Consider the following 25398-nt stretch of genomic DNA (forward strand, 5'->3'; position numbering starts at 1 on the left):
AAAAGAAATTTTATTTCATCAATGGAAAGTGAATGTCTCCACACAGCTGTGTTGAAACAGGCCTGTACCTTTGCTTTTTCCTGGCATTCCCCCACCCCCTCTTATTTTCAAACCATTCCATCGCACCTGCATTACCTTAATTTTCTTTTAATTGCACTTTACCTCTTGCTTCTCTTTATGGCCCTCCATTTCATTGGTTAACATCTGTTTTATGTTTGTCATTGGTGATTATGTGCTTAGTTGGTTTGATTGTCTGTGGGCTCGTAAAATGAATAACTAATGCTATTATGCCAAGTGGATGTTGTTTGAGATTGTGCGAAAAGTATTACGGTTCGGTTCGGTTTATATGCTTGATGGTAAAAGATGGTGCATAATTCATGTGTGTTCTTGTTTAAATGGTTAATGTTTGATACGCTACCATGAAATATTAGTGTAATAAACTCGCCAAGAGCTGGTAGTAAGAATCTACTATTAATTTAGACAACAATATTTCTCCCAATGATTTACCCCAATAAAATGATTACGACAGTCCAATAAACTCCGTGGGATTGTTTCTTGTGATGCCATATACTATTTGGATTTGGGCGTGTCGGGGTGGAGAGACCGTGGACGTATTGGAGAGACGTGCAGTTCCAACACTCACGTCTTTCATGTCAACTTCCACCACATTGAAGAGGGATCATAAATGAAAACAACCCCTGCCACATGCATAGAATACTGGGTTTCATTTTCATGTTCTCACGCGTTGTAATGGTTGAATTATGATCAAACGCCATCTTGTGTGGTAAAAATAAAAATATTTTACACCTCTGTGATAATGCGAAGGATGAAAATAATGTCATGTAAAAAAACGACCCCACGGTACTGTAATAATTTATTGCGGAAATGATATGTTTATCACATACCTCACCTTTTCCTCCCTCTTGCACCTTCGTAAGCTTAGAGTATGATATATCTAGTGGAATAGAAGTTTAGATTATATATATTGATCAAATTATATTTTTTTTGAAGATACACGTACATTTTATCAAATACTATTTTCATTTCTAAGCAAAGAACAACCAAAAATAGCTATTAAGCATTCTGAAATGAAAAGTGGTTGATAGATGTTCCATGTTTGACGATGTTGGGGAAAGGTGGTCTGGTATAAGAAGATCAGAGCTACACAAAGAGGTTGGTCTAATATTTCTGGCTAGACGTGCTGACATGTTTTTGAGTGGTTTTACAGAGAGGATAACGATACGTCCATCTGTCATCGGAGGGTTTGCTGTTGTACGAACAGGCAATATAAGAACGATTATGACACCTTTTTGATGCCCTTAAGGGTAATCCAGAGTCATAAAAGGGGATGGGCAAACAGTTGAGATCCCATCAGTGTAGATTACACAGGTGTCACCTGCAGGGAGAACGAGGGACGGAGGGTGCTACTCAAACACCTCTACATTGACACAACAAGCTCCTAACAATAACGCCACCTCCAGATTGGGGCGCGCACGCAGCCGTCTTAATTGGAAAATTGCCTTTATATCTTTGATACCGGTGATGTATGGGAATGTTTGAAAGATGGAAGGAATGCCCCTTGTTTATATTGAACGTGACCATAGTTGTAGCATTATATCTACATCGAAAGAGAGAGAGAGAGGGGGGGGTTGGAGTGATCATATGATATGATTCATCATAATTTGCAAAGATCAAAACTGCAAAATTGTACCAGAATGTTTTGTTGTTAGGGCAAGACTGCCCTGTCGCCTTGTTGATGTTGATAACAACAGACAATGAAATGTTCAATGTTATTAATTTTGGGGTGGACATGGCATGCCAGCAGCTCCACCATATAAATTTCACAAAGTGCCTTTTCTGAGACAGATTAAACTTATTTCATATTTGCTTCCAATATATCATCAGACATATTTTTTTACACCTTTCTGTTAACAAAAAATATGTATGCAGCCTTTAAGAACATTGGAAAATGGAATTTTATTCTTGTGAATATGACATTCACAGAGAGCTGCTGGTAAGTGATGTAAAAAAGTAAAAATTCCAAACTTTATAACTCGAATAAATGTTGGATTTTCTTTTACAAAAAAACCTACTTTACTCCAGTTAAATCAGTATTTATTCATCTCTCAGAAGAAGAGATCCTTCAATCAAACGAGTTCTTATTCCCATCTTCCAAAAGCACGAAGTGTATAGTTATAACATAAAGTAAACTTCTATTTCCATGGTTATAAGTAAATGTGATGGTCGTCTTGTCAAAAATGATAGCACGTAACATTCGAAACTAATTCATTCTGATCATGAACTTAACATTTCTTGCTTTATTTTCATTGTAACGTTTTCACAATACTAATAATCTAACTGTCGTTTCTTTCAGTGCATTTTATTTACTAACATGTATTAACATTTTCTTTACCTTAGTGAAATATTTGCGTAATGTTTACAAAAAAGGTGCAAAATAATCTCCAATGTTGCTTGCTGATGTAGATTGTATAAACTACGAACCTATTTGAAAATTGCAATGCTTTTTTCTTCAAAATGGCAGTATATATGTTTGCATGTCGAATTGCTTTTAAAATTGTAATAAGACTCATAACTGATTAACACAATGACTGAGGGAACTATAATTTATTGAGAAGTTAACAATAAAAGAAAATTTATATGAAATGATGAGAAGTCCCAAACTTGTAGTGTCGAATAATTGATATTTAATGCACTAAATTAAAATCGGTTACCAATAAATATTTTCAATCCATGATGCTTAACTAATGGATTTATTTTTTTGTCCATGATTTAAGATAAATTTTAATCTGCAAGCATGGGTTTGTAGATATTTTTTTAAATTTTAATCTCTTAAAATGTACGATGATTAAATTCTGCTTCTATCACCAGTCCTATTCCCAGTTCGCGATGGACTTTGGTCTGACTCATCAGATAATGAAAGTAAGTTTTCAAGAAAATCAAATTTAGGTATTTTTTTTATTCTTCCTTTCTTATTCTCCTGTTTCCTTTCCCCCTAAAGTTTCTTGCTTTTTCACGAGAATGTTTTTGATAACACAATATTTTCATATTTCACTTATGTAAATCGAAATTAAATTATACCCTATACCTTAAATCAATTTCTTTTCTATTTTCCAATGCTGCCTTTATTATCATTGTTGATTGGAAGAACATTTATTTATCCTCTAGCATTGATTCTTGTGTCACAATGGTACTTTCCTTGCCTGATCACATAGTCTGTCTGCTTGCCCGCTAATTTACACCCCTCTGCTTCTCTTAATGATTGCTGGCTGTTTTTTTCCGTCGGGACTTTTATACCATACTACTCAACTAGTTTACCCACAAATATATCGCTCCTTCTTTTCAATTCACATCTTTTCCAAACAAACACCTGTTCTTTTCATGTCTTCTTCAATATACGCTCAAAATGATGTCTTATTCCCCAAAGCCAAAAAAAAGCACCCTAAATTTCAGACCAGTATGCACTGGTCCACTACAGCTTGTTACGCTAAGAGTACACACCTGTATGGAGGGAGTGAACGGTTACCCTCTTCCTCTGGAAGTTTTTACCCCTAACTTCCTCTTATCGGGCCACGGCTGTGTGGTAGACAGGCGATGATGTGTCGGGCAAGTGCAAGACGCGTAGGGATATCTCGTCTTAGGTTCCAACCTCCAAGGCTGTAGTACTTCTGTAATAGTTTCCTTTAAACTCTTTCTCTCACTCAATTCAGACGAGCAACCAGAAGAACCGACGGTTGACAGTGGGGGTCCGCAAGACGGTAGGTCAAGTACGAACCAACATCTTTTCTTATCTTTCTTGATTTCATCAGGTTTGTATCGCATATATGCACTCTAAGATTTTTCCCTCAAATATCGACATCACCATCAAGTCTCAAAGTACAATGTATATGAGACATTAAGTAATGAGTAAAAAAAAAAAATTGGCACATTATATGAATATACATCTCAATAAAGATGAACGGATAATAAGTAACAGTGTGTATTGCTAAATATTTGTGAATGAAAAGTTTTCAAAATTCAGTCAGTCCGTAGTTTGCGTTGTTAAGACAAACGATGGCGTCTTGTATTTAAAAAAATTTAAAAGCTCACGGAATGAGAATTTATGATCGAGATCGGTTCATCTGATCAGTTTCTTAAGCTTATTCCATAAATGACTTGAAACAAGGCTTTGATATCATAACGTATTTAGTACCGAAGGTTAAGACCAATACATCGATCAATATCATAGAGTAAGTGATATCAGATGATTTCATTTGAAGACTCGAGAAATTCAAGATTCCAATTCTGATTCTTGTGAGAACAACATCCCGAAATTCTCGAGACCAAAAAATATATTCAGTAATAGCGACTTAACAGGGCCCCAAAGAAAAACAGTGCTTAGTCCACCGACGGGGTTACCCTAGATAGACAAAAACAAATAAATAAATAGATAGATAAATAAAACATAAAATATATTGTTTTCTCCAAACGAACCAGCACAAGTTCACGTTTGTTACGTTACCGTAATTACTTATTTTTTCTACGTTGTCCAGAGGTATTGAAGATAATTTTTAAAGAATACGCAAATATTTATTGAATAATATTTATTTTCTCTTAAATCTTCAGCGAGTCCTCCGTTGTTAGTGACCAGACAGATCCCGCATGGTGACAATACCGATTCAGATACTCAAAGTAAGTTTGTCTTTTTTTAATATGATTATCGTTGTCGGGGATTTATTTGAATATAATTTAATTTTCTATTTCTCTTAAAAGTGTATCAGATTTAATTCTTTCTATTCAAATACTTCGCAGACAACACCTCATTAGAAAATGATAATCGTTATATATACGTTAACCATTATTTTGTATCCGTAAAGTATATTATATATCCGTAAACCATATTCTATACGGGCGTTGTGGCGTGCGCCTGTAATCCAAGCTGTGGGGAAGTTACAAATTGATGCAGATCGATGTTCGAGGTTTGAGCCCTGGTTACGTCTTTCGGATGGTGACGTTAAAGGTCGGTCCCAGACGTAAATAATCATATCTGATTGATACACGTCTGACCAAACTCAAATACACACACTATATTTAAACAAGTATAAATTATTTAGGTATTTCAGTCATTTAGATTTACTTCACAGGATAATTTGATGTATTATAGACGCTGTTTGGTGAAAATGTCACTTCGTAGATTCCGTTGTGTTAAATACAATTGAACCAAAATTCGCTTCTTTATCATTTCGTAAACTGTGTTTGAACATAAATAAAAAGGGAATGTGGTAAGATGGTCGCATACGCAGACTATAGTTTGTGACTCAGTCGTCAACTTTTTCAAACGTATGGTTTGAATGATGAAATGATAGACTCGACAGTCTTGACTATAAATTATGATGCAGTAAGTCGTGACTCTGATCATATTTCCGATTACTTCGAAATCATATTTGAAAAGGGATTATCATATTATATGCAGCATTCTATATAAACGCATGCGTTTTTTCGGACTAAGGGAAGGGGTTAATATCCAGTGATGGATTGCAATTTTCAGATATTTTTGTTTTCCCGCCGTCAACCTGGGAGTTCGGAGAGTGTGAATCTTATATTTCCTACATATTTCCGTCTATAAGTCCCCGGTGGCCAGGATGTGATGCCAATTTGCGATCAGTCATGACACGAAACTGGTCGTATGGGGATAAAGACTTTACTGGGATCCACAATCGAATTGGCCAGGAAATTGATGAATGCTGGTTCAAATTTGCGACTATCGTCCTAACTGTCTAATGGAACAAGGCGTGTTGGGTGAAGGCTACGAAAAGAAATTGAATTAACACCATCGCAACTTGTCGACTGGGAGTAATTGGTCTTTACTCAATTTGCGGCATAATTACTCACTTGTCATTGTTGCTATCCCATGTTGGTGGGCTAAATACTGATTTGACAGCCCTCCTGATTTTATTTCTCGACAAAATTCCCTTAAAGACTTTCAGATGAGGAAAAATGGTATGCTAGCTTCACTTTTGTTATTGTTATGATCACTTAATGTGGTCGTGTATGACGGAACAAAGAAAACCCACCGTGAATGGAGCAACCGGCTCTATAACATAAATACCATTACCGGTATTTTGAATTTGAGAATGGTTTGCTTTGGAACATGTTCCCGTTGCTTATTTTGGTTGAGAGGCAAACTTGCCATGTTGAGCAAACGTTGTGATCATATAAAATAAACTCCTGAAACCACGCATTACGTTTGAGTATTCCAAGCGTACGCCGAGGAATGAAGATCGAAAGTCTTCTTCGCGCCGTGAAACCTTAACCCCCCGATCCCCTCGGGATGCGGGCCGTGTAATTTGTCAGCTGGGAATCGAGAGGCGTGGTAGGAGAAGAGTTAAATCCTTCCAAACAAACCCAGGTTGATTCCTTCTATCAGCGAGATCCACTAGAAGGATCAGACTGTAAATCCTCTCACCAGTTTTTGGTCTTTAGTCGACAGGATAAGAGGGCATATCCAGAGTAGTTTCGATCTAGGGGTACTACCGAAATGATCACACCATCACACCTCTCAACTTCAAATGCCCCTTCTCAATAAAACTTCGAGAAATGTCAGTCCTTTTCCTTTGAATACCTGCGGTTATCATATATCTCCATGAATATGATAAGGCCTTGTTGTTTTGATTATCATTTATGGGGGTATCCATCGAAAGTCATCCGTTTTGGAACTGCCATTTTGCCCACAACTTAGTCAAAATTTCCAGAGATCTCTTCAAATGTGCACTTTGGATTGCATGCCAAAAATCAAATGTTCTTTTTTGTAAGTCGCTCTTTTCTCCATGCAAAAATAATATTCTCAACACATGATGCCAGGGAGGTTTGTTAACTGTTTGCTTGCTTTGTTTGCTTTTCAATACTATTTTGAAACGTTATTGTGAATAAGAAAAAGGTTTCTTCATGGATAAAATGAAATACTTGTGGTAGTTTAATCAGTTGTCATCACACATGTACAGTTGGTTTAATCGAGGAATGTAGCGTTATTGGTGGGGTGATGATAATGATTTTCCTTGAAACAACAAAAGTTAGAGATATGATTTGTTGTAATTTTTCGCATATAATGATTGCCACCACTCATTAATAAATGAATACTGCTTCGCTCCGTGATGATGATGACGTATATCGAGAGTGCTAATTTTGATAATGTAACCTGGACGTACTGGACGGATCTCTGTGATTCTTTGGTTTCGTTACGACTTCCAAATATAGACGAAGTTGTGTCAAAATAACGTGTCAATTGTCGACGCGTCGAAGGGAAAATGGTTTGGGTGCTTAAAATCTTGTATATTTCCATCTCTCATGCATGGTTGTGTGCTCGGCTCTCCTTAACTCATCAATCATAGCTGGCAAGGTTTTCACAATTCACTTGGTGATGTTTTCATACCCATACCTCGGGCAATCCAGCAATGAAAAACACCTTCCAACTTGTTATGATTTCATGAAAAGGTGAATATTTATTTTATAAACAGTTTCAGATTAGAAATGCGAATTAGCAACGGCTTGACCTTTATTTATATTGACCTTTATTCTAGAGTTTCAAACCACATGCGAATGTCGACCATAAATGTAGAGGGGAGAACAGACGTTCCCTCTAGCCATTCTCAAAAGTCGCAAGATTTTTTAGAATTTGGGTTTAAGATTGACATGATTAAAGTGCGTTCACTTAATATAGGCGACGGTATGTATATCTTCTCATGAGAAAGTGTTGCATTTTGGTTCTTGAATGAAGGTCAAATAAAGGTGGAAACACTCAAGTTCACTTAATACTCGATTCATACTTTACATACCTTCCTTGAAAAGGCTAGGTGATATTATATTTTTGTGTCAACGATCAACTATGTTCACAGACTTATCACTCGGTATATCATTACTACTTACCAGATCACAATAACTGTCCTCTGTAACGGTTTCAGTTTTAATAAAATATTTTTAATTTCTATAAAACATCTTACACTGTCAGGAAATTAATCAAACTACTTGTACACGAAAATACGCCTCGTGTCATTTACGAAAAGAGAGAGCGAAGATAGCACAAATCTCTTCAGTCGTAATCAAACGTCACCTTCGATATTATTAAGAATTTTTGCAACAGCATCGAGATGTGGATTTGAAATGAAACAAACAATTTGCGTCTTTGAGACTTGTTAATTGTTGCTTGAAAAAACGCGGTATGTTCTGTTGAGAACATTTTTACCTACGAGTTAACTTTTTGCATCTTTATATTGACATGTTTCTTTTTTTTTCTTCATACAATTCTAGATGTACCGGTCTTATCGTGCGAAACGGAGAGACAACGTGCCCTTGAGGAACAGGAGAGAACATCGGCATCCGTGGTGTTCGTACCTCAGTGTACCGTCACTGGTGACTACATGGCTGTCCAGTGCCATGAACAGATGCAGTACTGCTGGTGTGTCTATGTGGATACCGGGAAACCTATCCCAGGGACATCTGTCAGAGATTCCACCAAGGAAGACTGCAGTCCTTTGGCTACTTCAAGAGGTCCAATCACACCAAGGGTCTTTGTCGGTAAGTGATTGACTTCTTTATATTGCTATGAAGGGCAAGGCCATTCCGTAAAGCCAGAAGTCTAGCTGTAAGAAGGGGAAGAGCAATCACAACTTCTTGAATTGTATTGTATGACAGATATCAGGAACATCCAACGCAAACAGTTCTTACACTTTCTTTCTCTAATCAGAATCTCTCTTGTTGGTTGTAGGGGGGTAAATTGAGAATAGGAATGAGAGATAGAGGAAGAGAGAGAGAGATGCAGCATTGGTAAAGACCCTAGAGGTTGGACTGTTATTTGGATTCGACTAAGAAGTGTGGCTATATGATAGTTCAAACTATCGACCCTTTGCTTGCACGCGCAGACTGGTTTTTAATATCCAGGCATACCCCTTTCTCTTTAAATTACACTTCGTGACGAGTGGAAAAGCCTGCGTCGAACCAGCAATGAAGATGAGGGTAGTAATTCGGTGCGGTCCAGGGATGCAGCAATGTATTGCCGAAAAGCCCCCCGGATCGGCAGGGGCTCGACCGTCGGGTGCTGTGGGGTGTCAAATCGCAGGTGCAAAACACCTGTACAGTCACCGAGAAGGGGTCTATCAAGTTGCAGGATTCTCCTTACCCCTTCAGGAATTCAGTGGCAAAGCAAAATTGGAGCATGGGCTTTTGTGAGGCTGGCCTACTTATTCCAGTGAAAACATCCTTATTGTGCCAAAGGAGTGTCATGTTCTAGATCCCCTTACAGCTCCCAACAAAGTGTGGGTTGGTGGGGAGAGAATCGTTTCAAGGGTTTGGGAGTGTGAGAATTGGGTCTTTACCTCTGCAATTAGTCAAAGGATGATTGCCGACGTGAAACGTTTATTGTTGTGGCCAAAGAATAGGCTCCTGAAAAATCTAGACTGGAGTTTAAGACTTACCTTACTGGTGCTCATTGTGCCACAATCGGCCGTGCGGTAGAATAAAATGGAAATCAGAAAGTTTGTAGAGCATGGTGTGATTAGGGTTAAATCATGAGGGAAAGATACAATTTTGAAGTTTGGAAGAGAAAGTGACAAGCTCGCTTGTGCCTGTTCCATTTTTCAGCGCTGTGAGATTCTTAGACTGAAGAATGACCAGGACGACCTTGAAAAATCTGTTCGACGAGAAGTTGGGAGCGCATAGTATGACTATTATCATTATGACTTTGTTACATACTTCCCTTAAAGAAGGCAAAATTATAGAAAGAAATGTTGTTTTGCAGTTATCGAAATGTTCGGTTACATCAGCGATATTAGCGGTGACTAATCTAAGTTAGATATTGACCTCTTCTGCGATCGACCTATTTATTTTTAGATTTGTTCATATCTGCTTTTGATACAAAAAAAGGAATGAAATAAACCCTTTATCGCATTAAAATAGATGTAAATTATCTTCAATTAAGAAGAAAGTGCTGGTTTGTTGCGGAGAAGGGGAAAAGAGACGCAATTACGGATATCCAAACAATTCCCGTGGAGAGCAATAGAGAGCTCGCTTTGGGCTAGTATTACTGAACATGTGTCAGCATTTAACTTGTGGTTACACCCTCCTGCTTTGTGAATGAGAGAGAAGTGAAGATATTTGAAAGATGTGAATAGAGAGTGTTTGGAGAGGGGAAGATAGAGAAATAAAGAAAAGGGAGAAGAAAGAGAGAGGGAGGGCAATAAATAGAAATATTCGTGATGACGGTATAAATATTTTCATACAAGCTTTATCCATATTAGTATACAGGTCGTTTCGGAAGTAAATAAGTAGGCTTATGACTTCCTTAAAACCATGTATCTAAAAACGTGGTATTTTCACGCAACATGCACCATAACCATCTCACTCATATGTCATGCAAACCATATTCAGAAGAAAATAAATCACTGATAAACATTCCGTATTCCGAAGGCGTGCCGGTGTAGACCATGCTCAAACATGGTGTGTAAATTGATTTTCTTTTTCAAATTATATTACAGCACAGTGCAGCTGACCTTAGCTTCGCAGACATGGTGCATGGAAGTTTGCTTTGCACCGAATAAAAAAGAAATCTGTTTAATATATCAAGAAAAAAAGGTTTCTCAATGAGTTCGTCACGGCCGCGCACTTTAATACAAGCATTGGAAGGTTTGACCTTGAAGTTGAACTTTATTTATTGGGAAAATGCATCCGTGACCAATTATCGTTTAATAACAGTCAATCTTCATGTAATAATGTAGTTCGTCCTGATAGTGTGAAGAGCTTCTTTATCAATGTAATGAGTTTAGCGGTAAACCTTACCATCAAGCATGAGCAAATGACACATGTTACACAGTTACATAAATTTCCAAGAGGGAAAATTATTTTTCGTTCGGAGATATGTTCATGTTTGATGACTATAATTATTGATAATTGAAAGATTCTTTAGAGATGAGGGTCACTTTCTGTTGAAAAATAAATAATAAAAAATGGTGGGGGGCGGAAATTGTCATCAACGGCGATCTTGAGTGACAAATCACATTGTTATTGACTATAATGTGTGTTACAGAATGGAAATTCATATTTTTCACATACTGTAGGGAGAAAAATAACTTCGAATCTCTCGTATTTTTAAGGTCACAGTTTGTTAGGAGGATCTCGTCCAAAGTAGCCACTTGTCACCTCCAGATCGGAAGAAGGGTTTTTAGACCGAATGTAGTAAAAACAAAAGCAACCTCAATCTGGGTGTATCATTATCTTCTCAGTGCTTCTCTGTGCGATTCGCTCCATGTCCACTTTCGATATGCGATCCAAGTAAAAACAGCACCTCCTCTCCTCCCCTTTTCTCCATCTAAAACCAAGTCCACCGCAGACTTAGCTCACGGAGGCCAAGAGGGCAGTCACCCCTATTGTGGTATCCACAAAAAACTACATGAGCAATGACAAAGAAGCAAAAAACGGGACCGCATGTTGTCTGACAAATTACAAATTGTTGTCTGTCCACAGAATAAAACCGTCCAAGGTCAGACGGTCTTTGTATGTCGAAACGCAGGTGTGAAAGAGTAAACTGTCAGGGACTGTCCGTCTCATCTACTCGACATTGTCCATTTATTTGGAAAGAAGAAGAAAAAGAGGGGGAGAAAAGATCAATATCTTCAGCTAAATTTCGTATTTTCTCAAACATCGAGGGTTGCACAAGACGGGTGCGTCCGTACACAACCACACCCACTCTTATCTCCTGTTGCGATTCTTGAAAGCGTTCATAAAACTTGGATTGACTCAGGTGCGGCCATGCCAGGCAGTGCGATATCAAAATAAAATTTTGTCAATCGGTTATACACAATTGCAGTTTGCTGAAGGTAGGTCGATCGGGTAGCAATTGAATTGATGAATATTCATTAGGCTTAGGTCAATGTTGACGAGTATCTTAGAACCACTTACATGCAGACCTTGGTTTAGTAGCGGCGGAACGGTCAATCGGGTACGGTAATATTTTTTGGAATCTGATGTGCGTCTTTTTCATGGTTACGGTGACCATATCTATTCAAATATCAGTTAGGTTCCCCTGTTTTCTCACAGTAGAGTCCGAGTCAGCTTTGGTGTGGGCGCGTCCCTTCCTTGAAGTAAAAACTTTTTTCTACTTGCCAAGGTATCGGATTACGTCTCTGGCAAATCTTATTTATTTCTAATCTAACAACATCCATATTAGGCGGATTAAGAAATCCAACAAGATAGAAGCACGGGGGATGGTCTAGGTTGGGTGATAAATCAAGCTTTCTGCAAGGCGTGTAATTAAGTGGGACATGTTTCTTACATGCAGATGGGTAGTAGTATAGAAGAAAATGGCAAGCGTGGGCTAACAGATATAAGTGTTCCTGTCTAGCACGTACGAAAGAATGGCTCCCGAGAGAGAGGAAGAGAGAGAGAATACTAAATGGGAAACCAAGTACGAAGCGAAGAAAAATGAATTAATGTCAAGGAGGTTCCAACTGAAATGGATTTTTATTTGATAAAGCTTTATGAAGTAATGGTATAATCTGATATTGTTAAGAGTGTTTTGGAAGCATTTCTGCTTTGGGGAAAATCGTTAGTGCAACGGAATAAAGGGGAAAGAGAAAAGAACATCATGGAAGCAGGGGGTGGGAACCCCGATGGAAACCCAAGGAGGGGGCTCTAGAATATAATGTCAAGAAAAGATTCACTAAAATTAAGGATGGAGGGTCGTCATAGAATTTCAGTGTAAAGTTTATATTCTTTAAAGAGAGAAATTTACCCAAAACTTATAGTTGACCATACAACATACTGTGAAAGGTTACATTCACAAATTGAATTTGAAGCAATATGAAATTGACAAATTTCGTTTCTTCTACCCAATTTGCTCTGAACACGACATGGATTATTTCCGAATGCTACATTCCATGCTCCCATCCTTTGAGAAGGAGTGAACAATTCGATTATGGTTTTATTTCATGGGGTGTATTTATAAAACTTGGGTCACCTTTGAACCCGGCGGTACAAAGTGATCTGTATGTATAATGTATGAATTTATGGAATTTTATAGGTACACTTGTAACAGAAATCCCCAAGTAAGCGGTTTGTGATCGACCAGGTCATACTATCACGCGGTTACGTTTACCCAAAGCCTAGCATGTGGTCATATTATCTTTGACGTTTTTCTTCCCTTTTGCTCCGGGCAATGTTTGGATAATTTTGGTTTCATACATGTATGATAACATGACGCAGGAAACAGTTTCCAGAGTGTCAGCTGCCAGAAAATTTGCTCTTTTTCCCCTAGTTTATCCTCATCGTTTTTCTCGTTTATTTCTCGTTCTTTTGTTTATATTGTTGAGATGTTCCAACTGTTCTTTGGAAGGATATTTGTACATCCGTTCCTTTACCTTTTCAACGATTTACATGAACCATTGGCTTTATTATTCCTTTTTTAAAGTTATTTTGCCTTTACAATATGACATTCATAATATTCCATTTTTTTCAAATCTGATTCAATTTTGATGAAAAACACGTTTTGATATTAAAAATAATGTTGTCTTATAACGGACACTAACTCTTAAATGTTTGTCTTTAATCATATATTTGAATGTTTTCTGGTCATTGATTTTAATTGATTCATCCTTTGAGTATTAATTTTCTTCTGTATTGTGGTATCTATTTTATTTTAATGATTTTATATCACATGTTTATTTCTTTATGAAATATATCACATTAGTTGTTAACTACTTCATGCCTCCTACTTGAACATATTTACCAGTTCACTTTTTTGTCTTCATTTCAGATTGTCCAGATGATAAAAAGAAGAGATTTCTTATTAAACTTATAGATAACATATACGCAGAAATGACGGTTACAGACGCACTTTTACTAGAAACAACTACGTAAGTTTGCATTTCGCCATTTTATATTATTTATTTTAGTCGAAATAAACAATGTGTTTTTAATCCGTGTTTCTGACCAAACAGAATTATGTCATAATTAGCTAAATCATAGGTTAGAATCTACAATAATTTTGGCAGATTTCTATCAATATTTTTACATAATCCGGGCATATGTTCGGGCAAAATTTCTAAAAAGTTGCGAGCGAAGCGATTCAGCAAAAATTTTGAATTTTATTTCAAAAATACAATTTTGTGGTAGATTTTGACATAATATTCAGAAATAATATCATACTTACCCTTCTCTCTCTCTCTTTCCTTTTTCTCATTTTTTTCTTGGTCGTGAAACGTTTGCGGGGGGGGGGGGAATGCCCCCAAGCCCCCCCCCGTACGCCACTAGTTTTGATCAATCATTTTTGAAATTGTACCAATAGATATGAAGAAAATAGTAAAAAACATGATGATGTTTATGGTGGTATTTGTTGTCTGATTCTCTAAATTCAGGAAGAGCATGAATTAATCTGAGAGATGTAAGGCTTATTATGTTGCTTCAAACAACTAACATAAATTATAACTAACAACATACAAAGCAAGATACGAAGACTTGTACACGTACTATGTAAATTTCACAATTGAAAACACATGATAATTGTGAATCGCTCGTATGCGTAACATAATCAGATTTTCTGAAGAATTTTCTCTGACTTTCAGGGTAATGTAGGGTCACGGTTAATCCTAACTTTGCCAAGTATATTACAAGATTTCGGTAGTGATCAGAATGGTTGGTAGAATATAATTTTGGAAAGATTTCCCCATACAACCAGTTACTGGCGTATAGATGGAAGGCTTGGGGATATGGACCTCCCCCCCCCCCGCGAAAAAGATCGAGACTAAGATGGAAAGAGAGAGAGAGAGAAAAAGAAAATAAAAGGGAAAGGGGTGAAATTCGATATTATTCTCGGAATAATTTGTAAAAAAATTCATGACAAATTACATTTTGGTATAAAAAAAAAACCACATTTTTACTAGCTTGATCGCTTTGCTTGCTTCTTATCCTGTGCGTCATGTCTGTCCCTCAAAATTTGGGGATTATTACGCCATTACAGTCAGTAATGGGTTTCCTCTTTCTTACATGAAATCATTTTTTGGCAAAACACTAATCTTAAATGCTGCATCATTTTGATAGAGAAGTTTCGGGGTATGAATCAACAAAATAGCATAGGTCCATGATTGTAGTGATCATGGCCATACGCGCAGATTTTTTTTTTTGGGGGGAGGGCAAGTTTTGAGTCTCAATTTTTTAAGGGGCAAGACATGGCGTTTTGGGGCAAACGTACTAAAAAGTCGTGAGTGGGCAAAGAGAGCAAAGTTTTCTACTTTTTTTTTATTAAAAAAAATACTTTTGTTTTAGATTTTGACATAATCAGAAATTTATATCATATTTTTTTCATTTCCTTTTCTTCATCTTTTCTCCTTTCCTTTTCTTTCCTTTTCTTCTTTCTTGTTCTTGGTTGTGATAGAGAAGACTTTAGATGATCATATAAAAAACATTTGTATTTGGAAAATTATTTTGATAGTTTTTCCAAAAATAGAACGTTTCTAATGGTCCACACTTTAAACACTCCAATAACATATCTTTGCTGTAAAGGAATTAAGGCTATATCTTAAATGTCTTCTTTTTTTTTCTTGTGAATTACCAGGCAAGCAATAGAAGATCTCAATCCAAACCATAGAGACGAATCGATAGTTTGGAAGTTCGGGCAACTGGATAGAAATGGTAATAATTACCTGGAAGAGAAAGAAACCGCACCGTTTGTACCTGAAATCGACCAGGTAAAGTCGAGTAAGAAATGTCGGAATAATTTCTTAGACTATTGTGATGGAAATCAAGATTCCAGACTATCTCTTAAGGAATGGCTCCACTGTTTTGACATCACACCAGGTGAGTGGATTTCAAATGTATTTAAAAAAAAAATTTACTGTAGAGGCAACGGAACAAAACGAAAATAAAACTGTTTGTGAATTATCTGTCATCCACTTCAATGTAGTAATTTTTACTCCATTTTTTCCTTATTACATTATTGAACGTTTCAATATGAGCTGAAATTTGGCCATTCTAAAATTCTCTCCTTTTTTGAGGGGAGGGGCACAATTATGTAAAGGTTGTTATGAATCACTGAAATAGTTAATTCATTGAAAATAACATAAACAGTGTTGAGTATGTCTGCAAATGTATTATTTTAGCATAATCTATAACTCATTAGCATAAGAATATTGCCGCAAGGGCCAACCCGACGAGTATTGTCATATAAGGTTATGCACGCTTAAAAAAATCCGGTGATTGGGTACTATATGATAATGAATAGTCTGTCAACTCAACTCATAGTCTGTAAAAGCAATCAAGGATAAAAATGAGAAAAAAAATTCTGAGAATTGAAAAAAAAATGAAATATTTTGGTGGAAATGAAAAGGTTGATTTGTTTTTCATTATTTTGTTTCATTTTTCCCCTCTTTTAGCCGTTGTAACGGAAGCTCCACCCAGAAGAGGGCGAAATCCATTTAGTAAGTAATCTCAAGTTTTATCTTGGAATTTAAAACATCCTTCTCAACTCTTAAACCTTGGAGGATTTGATAAGACATCTTTCGTACTAAATACAGTCATATTTTAGATTTTTAGGTTTGAGAAATTGAAGTACATTTAATTGTGTATTTGATTAACCAATAATGGTGCGTCAAAATTTATTCTCCAAAAGTTCCACAGCTTTCATTTGAAAGAGATGAAAGGAAAAAAAATCGATATGAATATCTATAGGGATCATTCTTGAACTAATGAATATATACAAGAACATTTGGTCACCCTTTTTAATAGAAAAGAAGAATTTATCACATCGGCGATTTCGATTATGACGAAAAAAGTGTGGGCCTCTTGAACTATCTTTGTCCTAAATATCATTTTACCACCATAAACCAGTGTCCATTGTGCATTCAGCATTGCATTGAACATTCTTTCTGTCATTATCTGTATGATGATACAGAATATTCCGTTCCCACAAGCGCCTGAACTATTCCTTATACCAGCTATGGAACATTTTTAGAATACATGACCGTCGGTTCAAGGGCAAGTCAATGAACTCCAAAACTATAATGAGAAGGAGAGGGGAGAGGAAAGGGGGTTGGAATCAGGCGCGGATCCAGGGGGGGGGAGGGCAAGTGCCCTTTTGAGAAGCAAAATTAAGATTTGTACTCTAAAAATGCCATTAAAACCGAGGTGTGCTCCCTCTTTTGAAATTGAAGATTTGCTTGTCAAATTTTATCGGGTACGAAATATCCTTAATTGGTGGTTGAAAACCTTTTTTTTTGGGGGGGGGCTTGTCAAAATTTTCCTTTGAAAAATGTGCCCCCCCCTTTTAGAAAATCCTGGATCCGCCCCTATTTGGGATAAGAGATAGGGGGTATAACGGAGGACATGGGTAGAGAAGGATGGGTATAGAGGGGAATGAGGGGGGGTGCAGAGAAGAGTGTCAGAGAAATGGGAGAACCTTCATAGATAAATTGATAAAGACATTATGGCGGGGAAAAGATAATTATAATGATCCAAATTCTACTATGATGAAGGTCCTACTACCGTATAGTGCTGTCATACCACTTTGGATAGTTGCTAGTTGATAATGGTTAGATTCGTAAGTCACTTGCTGCTGTTAAGTCATTCTCACTTTAGGAGGCGCGATAGCTCAGTCGGTAGAGCGGGGATTCGTATTCCGGTGACCCGGGTTCGATTCCCACTTGGTGCGCTAGTGCCCTTTGGTAAGGCATTAATCCTCAGTACCAGGTCCTTCGGAGGGGACTTTAAGCCGTTGGTCCTCTGGTTGCTTACTTACAAGCATTCATGCTTTCTTAGCAATCAGGTAAAAAAAAAAATCACCAATCACCAATCACTTTAAGATTGGCCGCCTGAATGGTCTTCTCCTCCATTGATAGTAGCTCCATGGTAGAAGTATTGGAAGTCCTATTGGAACCATTTGAAAACTGAACTACTCCTAAGTTTTACCAAGCCATACATTAATGTTATATAATTTTATATTCATGTAGCTGTGTATAATGCAATGTTTTCACAACCTTATCATGGATGTATGCCAACATTCTTAAAATGCTTTCATGATATATTTTTTTTTATTTACTTCATCTCCCCCCAGTTGACAGACTAACTTGATGGGCGAATGCTAGCCGACTCCAGTCCCTACAGTGTACGTCATCATTCACCGAATGAAATGCTCGGCATGTCAAACAGCTCTGCCCAATGTTTCTTATTAAAGACAATATTATACTGAATTAAAAGTAAAACAAACTCCATGCTATGATGTCATATCGGAGAATAGACAAGAGAATTCCACTTATGAATTCAATATTATGGCATGTGCAGCTTGGTGCATGGATGTGGAAACTTCAAGATTGAGATGCAGGATTTGCATTAAAGACCGACCTGCTCTTGTGCAAGTGATCCATTTTGGAGTACGATCTTCTGATTCTCCTTTGGAAATGCAACTATTCAGCTGTTTATGTGTGTATCTTTTTTTTGTCATAAATCAGATGAAATGGAAGGAGGTGATCAGTTGTTGATCGGAGAATGAACTCCCAGTTTTAGAAGACAACTGATTCATCATCATTAGCCTTGACAAGGAAAGTCGATGAACTGAAATTTCCTTCCGTCAGTCAATCGCTTCATAGCAATATTATCGCGATGGAAACGTATGATCGCGAAAAAAAATGCGCAGGAAAAAGTCGCGATGAAAACTATTTGGCAGCGATGATTCCTCGACTCTATGGAATGGAAAGAAACTTCAGAGGATAACCATTCATCTTATAGAAAAGTGGATCATTGTCAGATGTTTACGAGAGTTAATTGGTTTCGAACAAAGCATGTACCGCATCGTCTGCCACGGGGATGGTCTACAAAAACTAATTTGGTGATACCGCTGCTTATGTTACCGCCTACTTCGGTAGATTCTGAGGTTTATTTTAATGACATCAACATACTCATGAAACTTTTCTCCACTGCTCCTATGTGACTCATCATCTTGAAGAGGCTGGCTTGGGCATCAATCATCTCGGAAATGGGGTTGTCTCAATGCCACTGACATTTTAACATCAATAATAGGCGGGAGGGGGAGGGGAGTTCTGTCACAAAATGGTTTCTTAATCTAGGGATTATATTGGATCATTGTAGATTTTAAAACACTGCGCTTAATTTGTTTTCAATGTTGACAAATTAATTATTATTTAAAGTCTATAATTTTTATATTATGTAATGCGCCATTTTTTTTTACTTCCAACCGCCCTGCTTTTATTTCGATATGAAATATCAAACCTTCTTTCTATCCTCCGAAACCCATTCACTTTCGTTCCATTATTCCTTCTTCACCCCCCTCTCTCTCTATCTTCCTTTTTACATAATATGATACTGTGAATCACTTGGCTCCGAGTCACCTCTGTTACTTTTCTTTTATCTTTCATTTGTAGCGTAATGTGCCCCCCCCCCCAAAAAAAAAAACAAATTGAGGCTACAGAATGGTGGGTGGAACAAAATTAATGAATAGATGCAAAGTCGGCAAATCGAGCGAGCAAAATTTTTGATTTTTTTTTAAATACAAACGTCAATTTTAAAAATAGATTTGGACATGATATTCAGAATATCATATAGGCGTAATATTCTACTATTTCCCTTCCCTCTCCTATCTTTCTTTTTTTTCTTGGTCGTGAAAGCTTCCCCCAAGCCCCCCCCCCCTCCTTTCCCAGCTGTACGCTAGTGATTCTACCATGATATATGGAGATGTCTTGTAGTCTTGACGTGAGAGTCCTGTGTGCTGCCCCTCAACCCTCGGTGACCAAAAGAAAATTCTATCATTCCAGCGAACCACACTGGCGAGGGTCAAAATTTATGTAGCATGAATTTCCTGTGCTCTTAGGGGGGAAACCCGCTCTCATTTTAAGAGGTTTTATTCCCTGCCCGACAAATGAAATCTATTTTTAGAATTGGATTATTTTAAGATGTATCTTAATGAAATCATTCACTGACTTGCATTCTTTTTATTTGTTCCGTTCTCTTCGCCCCCACCCCCTCCACTCATCAATCTGTTCCTCTCATTTTTGTACGCCCTCTCTTCATTTTTATGATCAAAGAGTTGTTAGCGAAGCGTTCGAATTGGCTTGAACAATAACACTTATGAACTTCATTTTATAATTTATGCGGGGAAAAGGTTCAAAGAAAATATTTATATTTGTTAAAGGTCATGTATGTCCTTTATCAAACAAGCATTGAATCAATGTGTTATATTACTCTTGTGGTAAATTCGTCTAACTTCAATTGAGAACCGTCTTTTAAATGTTTTTCAACTGCCATCTAAGAATGAAGATGATATCGTTTTAAACAATTATGTTTAAAGTGAAGCAAATTTTTAAAGCAAATGAAAAAAAATGAGGTCATGACCCCATCCAGAATCATGCCTTGCTTTTTTGAATGAAAAGGAAATGTTTCATTTATATTATGATGTACAAATTGTAACCCAAAGAATGTACGTTTGTAACTTAATGTCATTAGCAGTATCACTTGGAGGGCGATGGCCTTCGCAGACATTAAATGAGCGCGGTAGATTCGCTTTAATCTTTTCACCCTAATTGATTTTGACGAAGACTTACGCATCATGTTTTAAACTAGTGCACAGGATTTCTGTTTTCCTAACTTTATTTGGGGACATATATGTTCTTCGTTGTACACACAAGATAATGTTTGGGTGTACTTTTTTCGGATATGAGAACCCCTTATATTTTTTTAATTTAATGACGGATGGAATATTTAGTGGGATTTGTTTTTTTGTAGAATTTACGCTATTTCGATCAAAATGATTGAGCGAGATAGTCCCACTTATTCCCCGCGAATTTGTAAGTGTTATGAACACTAAACTTACAATATGGTTGTACGTCATTGTTCAGCGTTTATATTTGTTCATAAAATTTATTTAAAGAGTGGTTTGGGGAGAATGAACAAGAATTGACGCGCAACAATATTAATGTTTTTATATGGTGAAATCTTACAACAGCAATATATTATTCGTGTAAATAGTGCCCATTAAACTTCGACTGTATTATTCATGTTATTGTGGATATATTGTGCTTGGAAATTTGTATTCATGTTCAGAAAATGTTTCAAAAAAATCTTGTGAATTAAATGCAGCGATGTGTTTGGTAGCCAGCTGTATGGAATAGGTGCATTACAAAATAGTTTGCATTCCCATGGAGACCACTATTTCCACAATCTCTGCCGTTTGAATAACTAATGTATCTGATCTTTAATAACGATTGACCGTTTGCAATTTCGATTAGTATTGTAAGAAGTATCGAAAAAGTATTTTGACAAGGTCATTAAGTTGGAAGTGTACATATTGCTTGTCATTTCTCCTCGTTACGTAGACAAACAACATTTTCTTTATAATTTCTAGACCAAAAAGCATCGTAGAACAAATGTGTTGTCAGAGGGTCAAATATATCACAATGATAACCTTTAAAAAAAATAATACAGGTATTTTAGAATTAAGGAAAGGGAGAGATTAGAATAATTACGAGAATTGCTTGAAAACAACAACTGGAGTAGTGAATATATAATTCTCCTCTTGTTTTTTTATTTTAAGTTTATATATTTTTATATTTATTTCACAATATGTGATTCATTTTGGCAATACAGTTTGAAGTAATTTATCAGGAGAGTAAAATTTTGATTACATGGATGCATCCATCACTAACAGTTTTCAATCCTGTCCCGAGAATACTATGTTATTTTCCAAGTTTCGAAGTGGGCAAATGATAGATGAAATAATTTGATATTTTCTTTCATTGTTTTATGTTGATTATGTTAGTTATTTGACTGCTATTAATGTTTCAAGCCAATACGTTTCAGTTTAATCATAATTTAAGGGTCATAAATTTCAACATTAATGGTCTCTTATATAAACATTGAATTATCAATAAAAGTCATATTCATCAATACAAATATTTGTAATTGGGATTGGACATTTGTTTTTCAATCTTGAAAGTGTACATATACTAGTATTATATTAAAAAAGTATTTGAATATGTCCAGAAACCATATGCAACAGAATAGAAGTGTGAATTAATTTTGCCAAGAGTTTTAATAAATTGTTTGTTACCACTGCAGATTGCAAAGATGTGATGGTTGACTTTTGTTTTGCTGTATTTGTGTATTTAGCTTTGGTAAAGGGTCAATAATGCGAATTACTCTCGAATATTATCTATCATTCCAATCTGAAAACTCGTAGTCACCGTTTGATATTTTTAAAGCCACAAAGTCCCAGTGAACAATAAATTGAATATTCAAATCAAACATATATAACGCCCTCTCTATATGCAATATTGAAATTATACTTTAAAGGGGCTCTTTGGATATCTATCTCACCAATTTAGCTACAGGCAAAGATTACGTCATAAAAATTGTAGTCCAGTCCATGCCGCAGTTCATACTTTGGAATACGTTTGATATCAAATGGAACACACGCAGATATTCTTTTGTGATTGGGCATGCAAAAACGTTTATCCTGTATATCAATTTTTTTCATTTCATATCCTCCAAATTATAACGGTTTTAGGGTTTACACATTCAAATGATTTGGAAATGGATTGGAATGGTGATAGTCATCTTTGGGTACTCACGTCCCGGGTCCTATACCGACATCTATACAGACGGACTTGAAGGAGAAATGTTGCGGGGTTACTAATATGATTTATTTTTCATAGTTTATCTAATGATATTGAAAAGAAAACGCAACAACTCGACTTAACCATCATGAGAGTGAGGTGTTGATTCAGCCCCATCGACATTTGAGGCCAACATAGAAGGGATTAAGATATGAAAGATATGAAGACAACATTTAATCATTTAAATCTTTCACGTTTTTTAATCCTACCAACTAAATTCCTTTTTCATAGCAATGTGTAGTCAGATTTTACAGGTTCTTGTATCATAATGTCTATTAATTAACTGGGGGATGCATCCATTGGTTTGACTGCTCCTTGGTCCCGGGGTGATCGCTCCAAGAAATTGGAAGGGTTACCGTCGGAGTCTCAGCTGCGGTCATGCATGCCCTTCAGGTGCAGAAACTTGATGACAGCTCGATACTCTGGTAAGGTTTGTCCATTTTTTCATGAGACACCTGATACAGACATTCTAGGAACCCTTATATATTGCTATATGGCAAAGAAATTTTTGTGGGTATGATAAAGAAATATCAAAGGTTTCATGGCCCAGATTTGGTCTTCATATCTTGATTTTTTTATGTTAGGCTCAAAACTTTTCAGTCCCTCCTCGTAGCTGGCGCAACTTTTGAGACCAAATTTGCAAATTTGTGGAGGTGCCGTGACCGAAAAAAAAACCGGTTCTGATATTGTGCATCATTTCGCAAATTCATGTCAGACCCTTAATTTCAGTTTGATTTATTAAGTTATCGTAGGCACTATTCCTAAAATTCAAAGTTATTACTCTAATATTTATCTAACCCCACATTCATGACATAAAATCCTACTTTGACGCAAGATTATTCTATTTTTTACTGAGTATAAACTGTCCTCATATCTTCAATATACGTTTTCATTCTAAAATAACTAAGTATTTGTTTCATTTATCAGATTTTTCTAAGGCTATTATTATCTATCTTACCTGAAGCAAATCAATAAATAGTAAATAAAGTAGTGTTATCAAACAAAACGTTTTAGTATGAAGTCAATTATATCTGGTTCGTGCTCATTTCGCACACCAATAGGCCTTACACAGTAAAAAAATATACAACGCTGTTTACTATAATAAACCTTACAGTAATTGTTTAAACAGTTTAAGCACGTGTTTAAATCTTAAGCAACAAAGTTTAATTTTCAATATCTAATCTTCGATAAATTAAACATGATTGTTTAAACGGTTAAACAAATACTGTAAGGTTCACGTAGTCAACAGCGTTGTATAAAATCTTAAACAGTGTTTTTACTGTGTATAAACTGATATACCTATATAGACCCTATACATGACATTAGAAAATCATGATTATGAGACATAAGCGTTCAAACTCAAGAATGTTGCAAGGAAGCGGGGTTTTTTTCGAAATAGAGCGTTCTCGCAATACCAGCCTATTTTTATAAAGGATTTAATGGGACTAAACATGCATAATTGTTACTGCACTCCAATCTTTCGTGATTTTGATTTTATTTCAATTCTATTCTTTATTTTTATAATAATAATAATGTTTTTTTTTGGGGGGGTCTTCTATTCATGAACATTGATCAAGCTAAAAGAAACATGAAGCGTTGAATTTTATTGAAAAGACATTCAGTAAAATGAACTTCTTTCATTTTATTGAAAAGAAGTTCATTAAAAAAAGACGCATCCCTACAGGACCACTGTCGTGCACTGGAGCGAAACACGAGCACACAATGGGCGGGAAAGTTTGAATATATAGCTGAGTGGAGCAGGCGAGAGTGAATGGATATTTCAAACAGAAATACACAGCAAGCCAAAACAACAACAACCTCGGCGTAGAGGCTGTGAGAAGTAAATGACAGTCATGTGCTCTCAAATAACAAGACATCCGACAGATTTTCTTTTCCTGATATTACTGCATGTGAGACAGGGGAAAGAGTAGAAACTTTAGGAAGTGATTTGAGGGAAACATAGTTTGGTGGTGACCAGGTAAGTGAAATAATGATCTTAATGTTCAGTGTTAAAACATAAGGAACCTTTCAAAAATGTTTCGAACAAAACCACGGACGCCGACGCATGTTAAAGTTAAAGCATACATAAAGTAGGCATTGACGTTTTCCTATTTTTTCAAGTGTGCAGGGCCTATGCCGGTTGTTATTGAAAGGGGGAAAAATGCTTTTCACTGAATTAGTTTGTGAGTGGCTCAGCTATTCAGGAGCAGGGCGGTGGCGCTAACCCCCCCCCCCCCATAACTCTGACTATCAGTAAATCTGCGCTCCCGTCGGGAAAATTAAGAAAATGACGAGAAGGAAAAACGAAGGGTAAAAGAGGAAAAAAGAAGGGGGAAGGAAGGAGAGAGAAGGAGAAAGGGAAAGAGACAGAGAAATATCGCATCTTTAATATAAGAAGATTCCCGTCAATTTTACAGTGTTAGATAGAATGTGTTTTAGGTCTAAATTTAACGATAAAGAAAATCATTTCGCGCTTCGCGCTCTCAAAATTGCTTATTTAGATACATATCACGTTCTCATCGAACATCCATATAATTTCCACTTTGTCGGTTCAGAATATATAGAAAAAAATTGACCTATCCTGTTCATGTTAACAAAAATTGCTTTGAATGTCCATGCATGCACATGGCCACGGATGATTATCTAGTGTTACTGGGGGTGCTGTGACCCAGTAACAATATAATCTCCATGGACAGGGCCTTGTGTCCATTTAATCAATATATGAAAATGAATAGTTCGCATT

General features: G+C 36.5%; 1 protein-coding gene across 7 annotated transcripts in view; it reads left to right on the forward strand.

Moving 5' to 3' along the window:
* LOC121418551 (SPARC-related modular calcium-binding protein 1-like) overlaps positions 1 to 22097 on the forward strand; it is a 43135-nt gene extending 21038 nt beyond the window's left edge. Inside the window, exons 6-13 of one of the 7 annotated variants that reach the window (XM_041612474.1) lie at positions 2890 to 2940; positions 3729 to 3827; positions 4624 to 4689; positions 8302 to 8568; positions 13796 to 13895; positions 15593 to 15834; positions 16410 to 16454; positions 18086 to 22097. In XM_041612474.1, coding sequence (XP_041468408.1) covers positions 2890 to 2940; positions 3729 to 3827; positions 4624 to 4689; positions 8302 to 8568; positions 13796 to 13895; positions 15593 to 15834; positions 16410 to 16454; positions 18086 to 18102 — 887 coding nt within the window. In that variant the 3' untranslated portion in view covers positions 18103 to 22097. Of the gene's footprint in view, positions 1 to 2889; positions 2941 to 3695; positions 3828 to 4623; positions 4690 to 8301; positions 8569 to 13795; positions 13896 to 15592; positions 15835 to 16409; positions 16455 to 18085 lie in introns of all 7 variants that reach the window. The other 6 variants (XM_041612476.1, XM_041612477.1, XM_041612475.1 and 3 more) reach the window with 6 other exon arrangements.
* The last annotated feature ends 3301 nt before the right edge of the window (positions 22098 to 25398 follow it).

The sequence above is a fragment of the Lytechinus variegatus genome, chromosome 7 (assembly GCF_018143015.1).
Source record: "Lytechinus variegatus isolate NC3 chromosome 7, Lvar_3.0, whole genome shotgun sequence".
NCBI lineage: Eukaryota > Metazoa > Echinodermata > Echinoidea > Temnopleuroida > Toxopneustidae > Lytechinus > Lytechinus variegatus.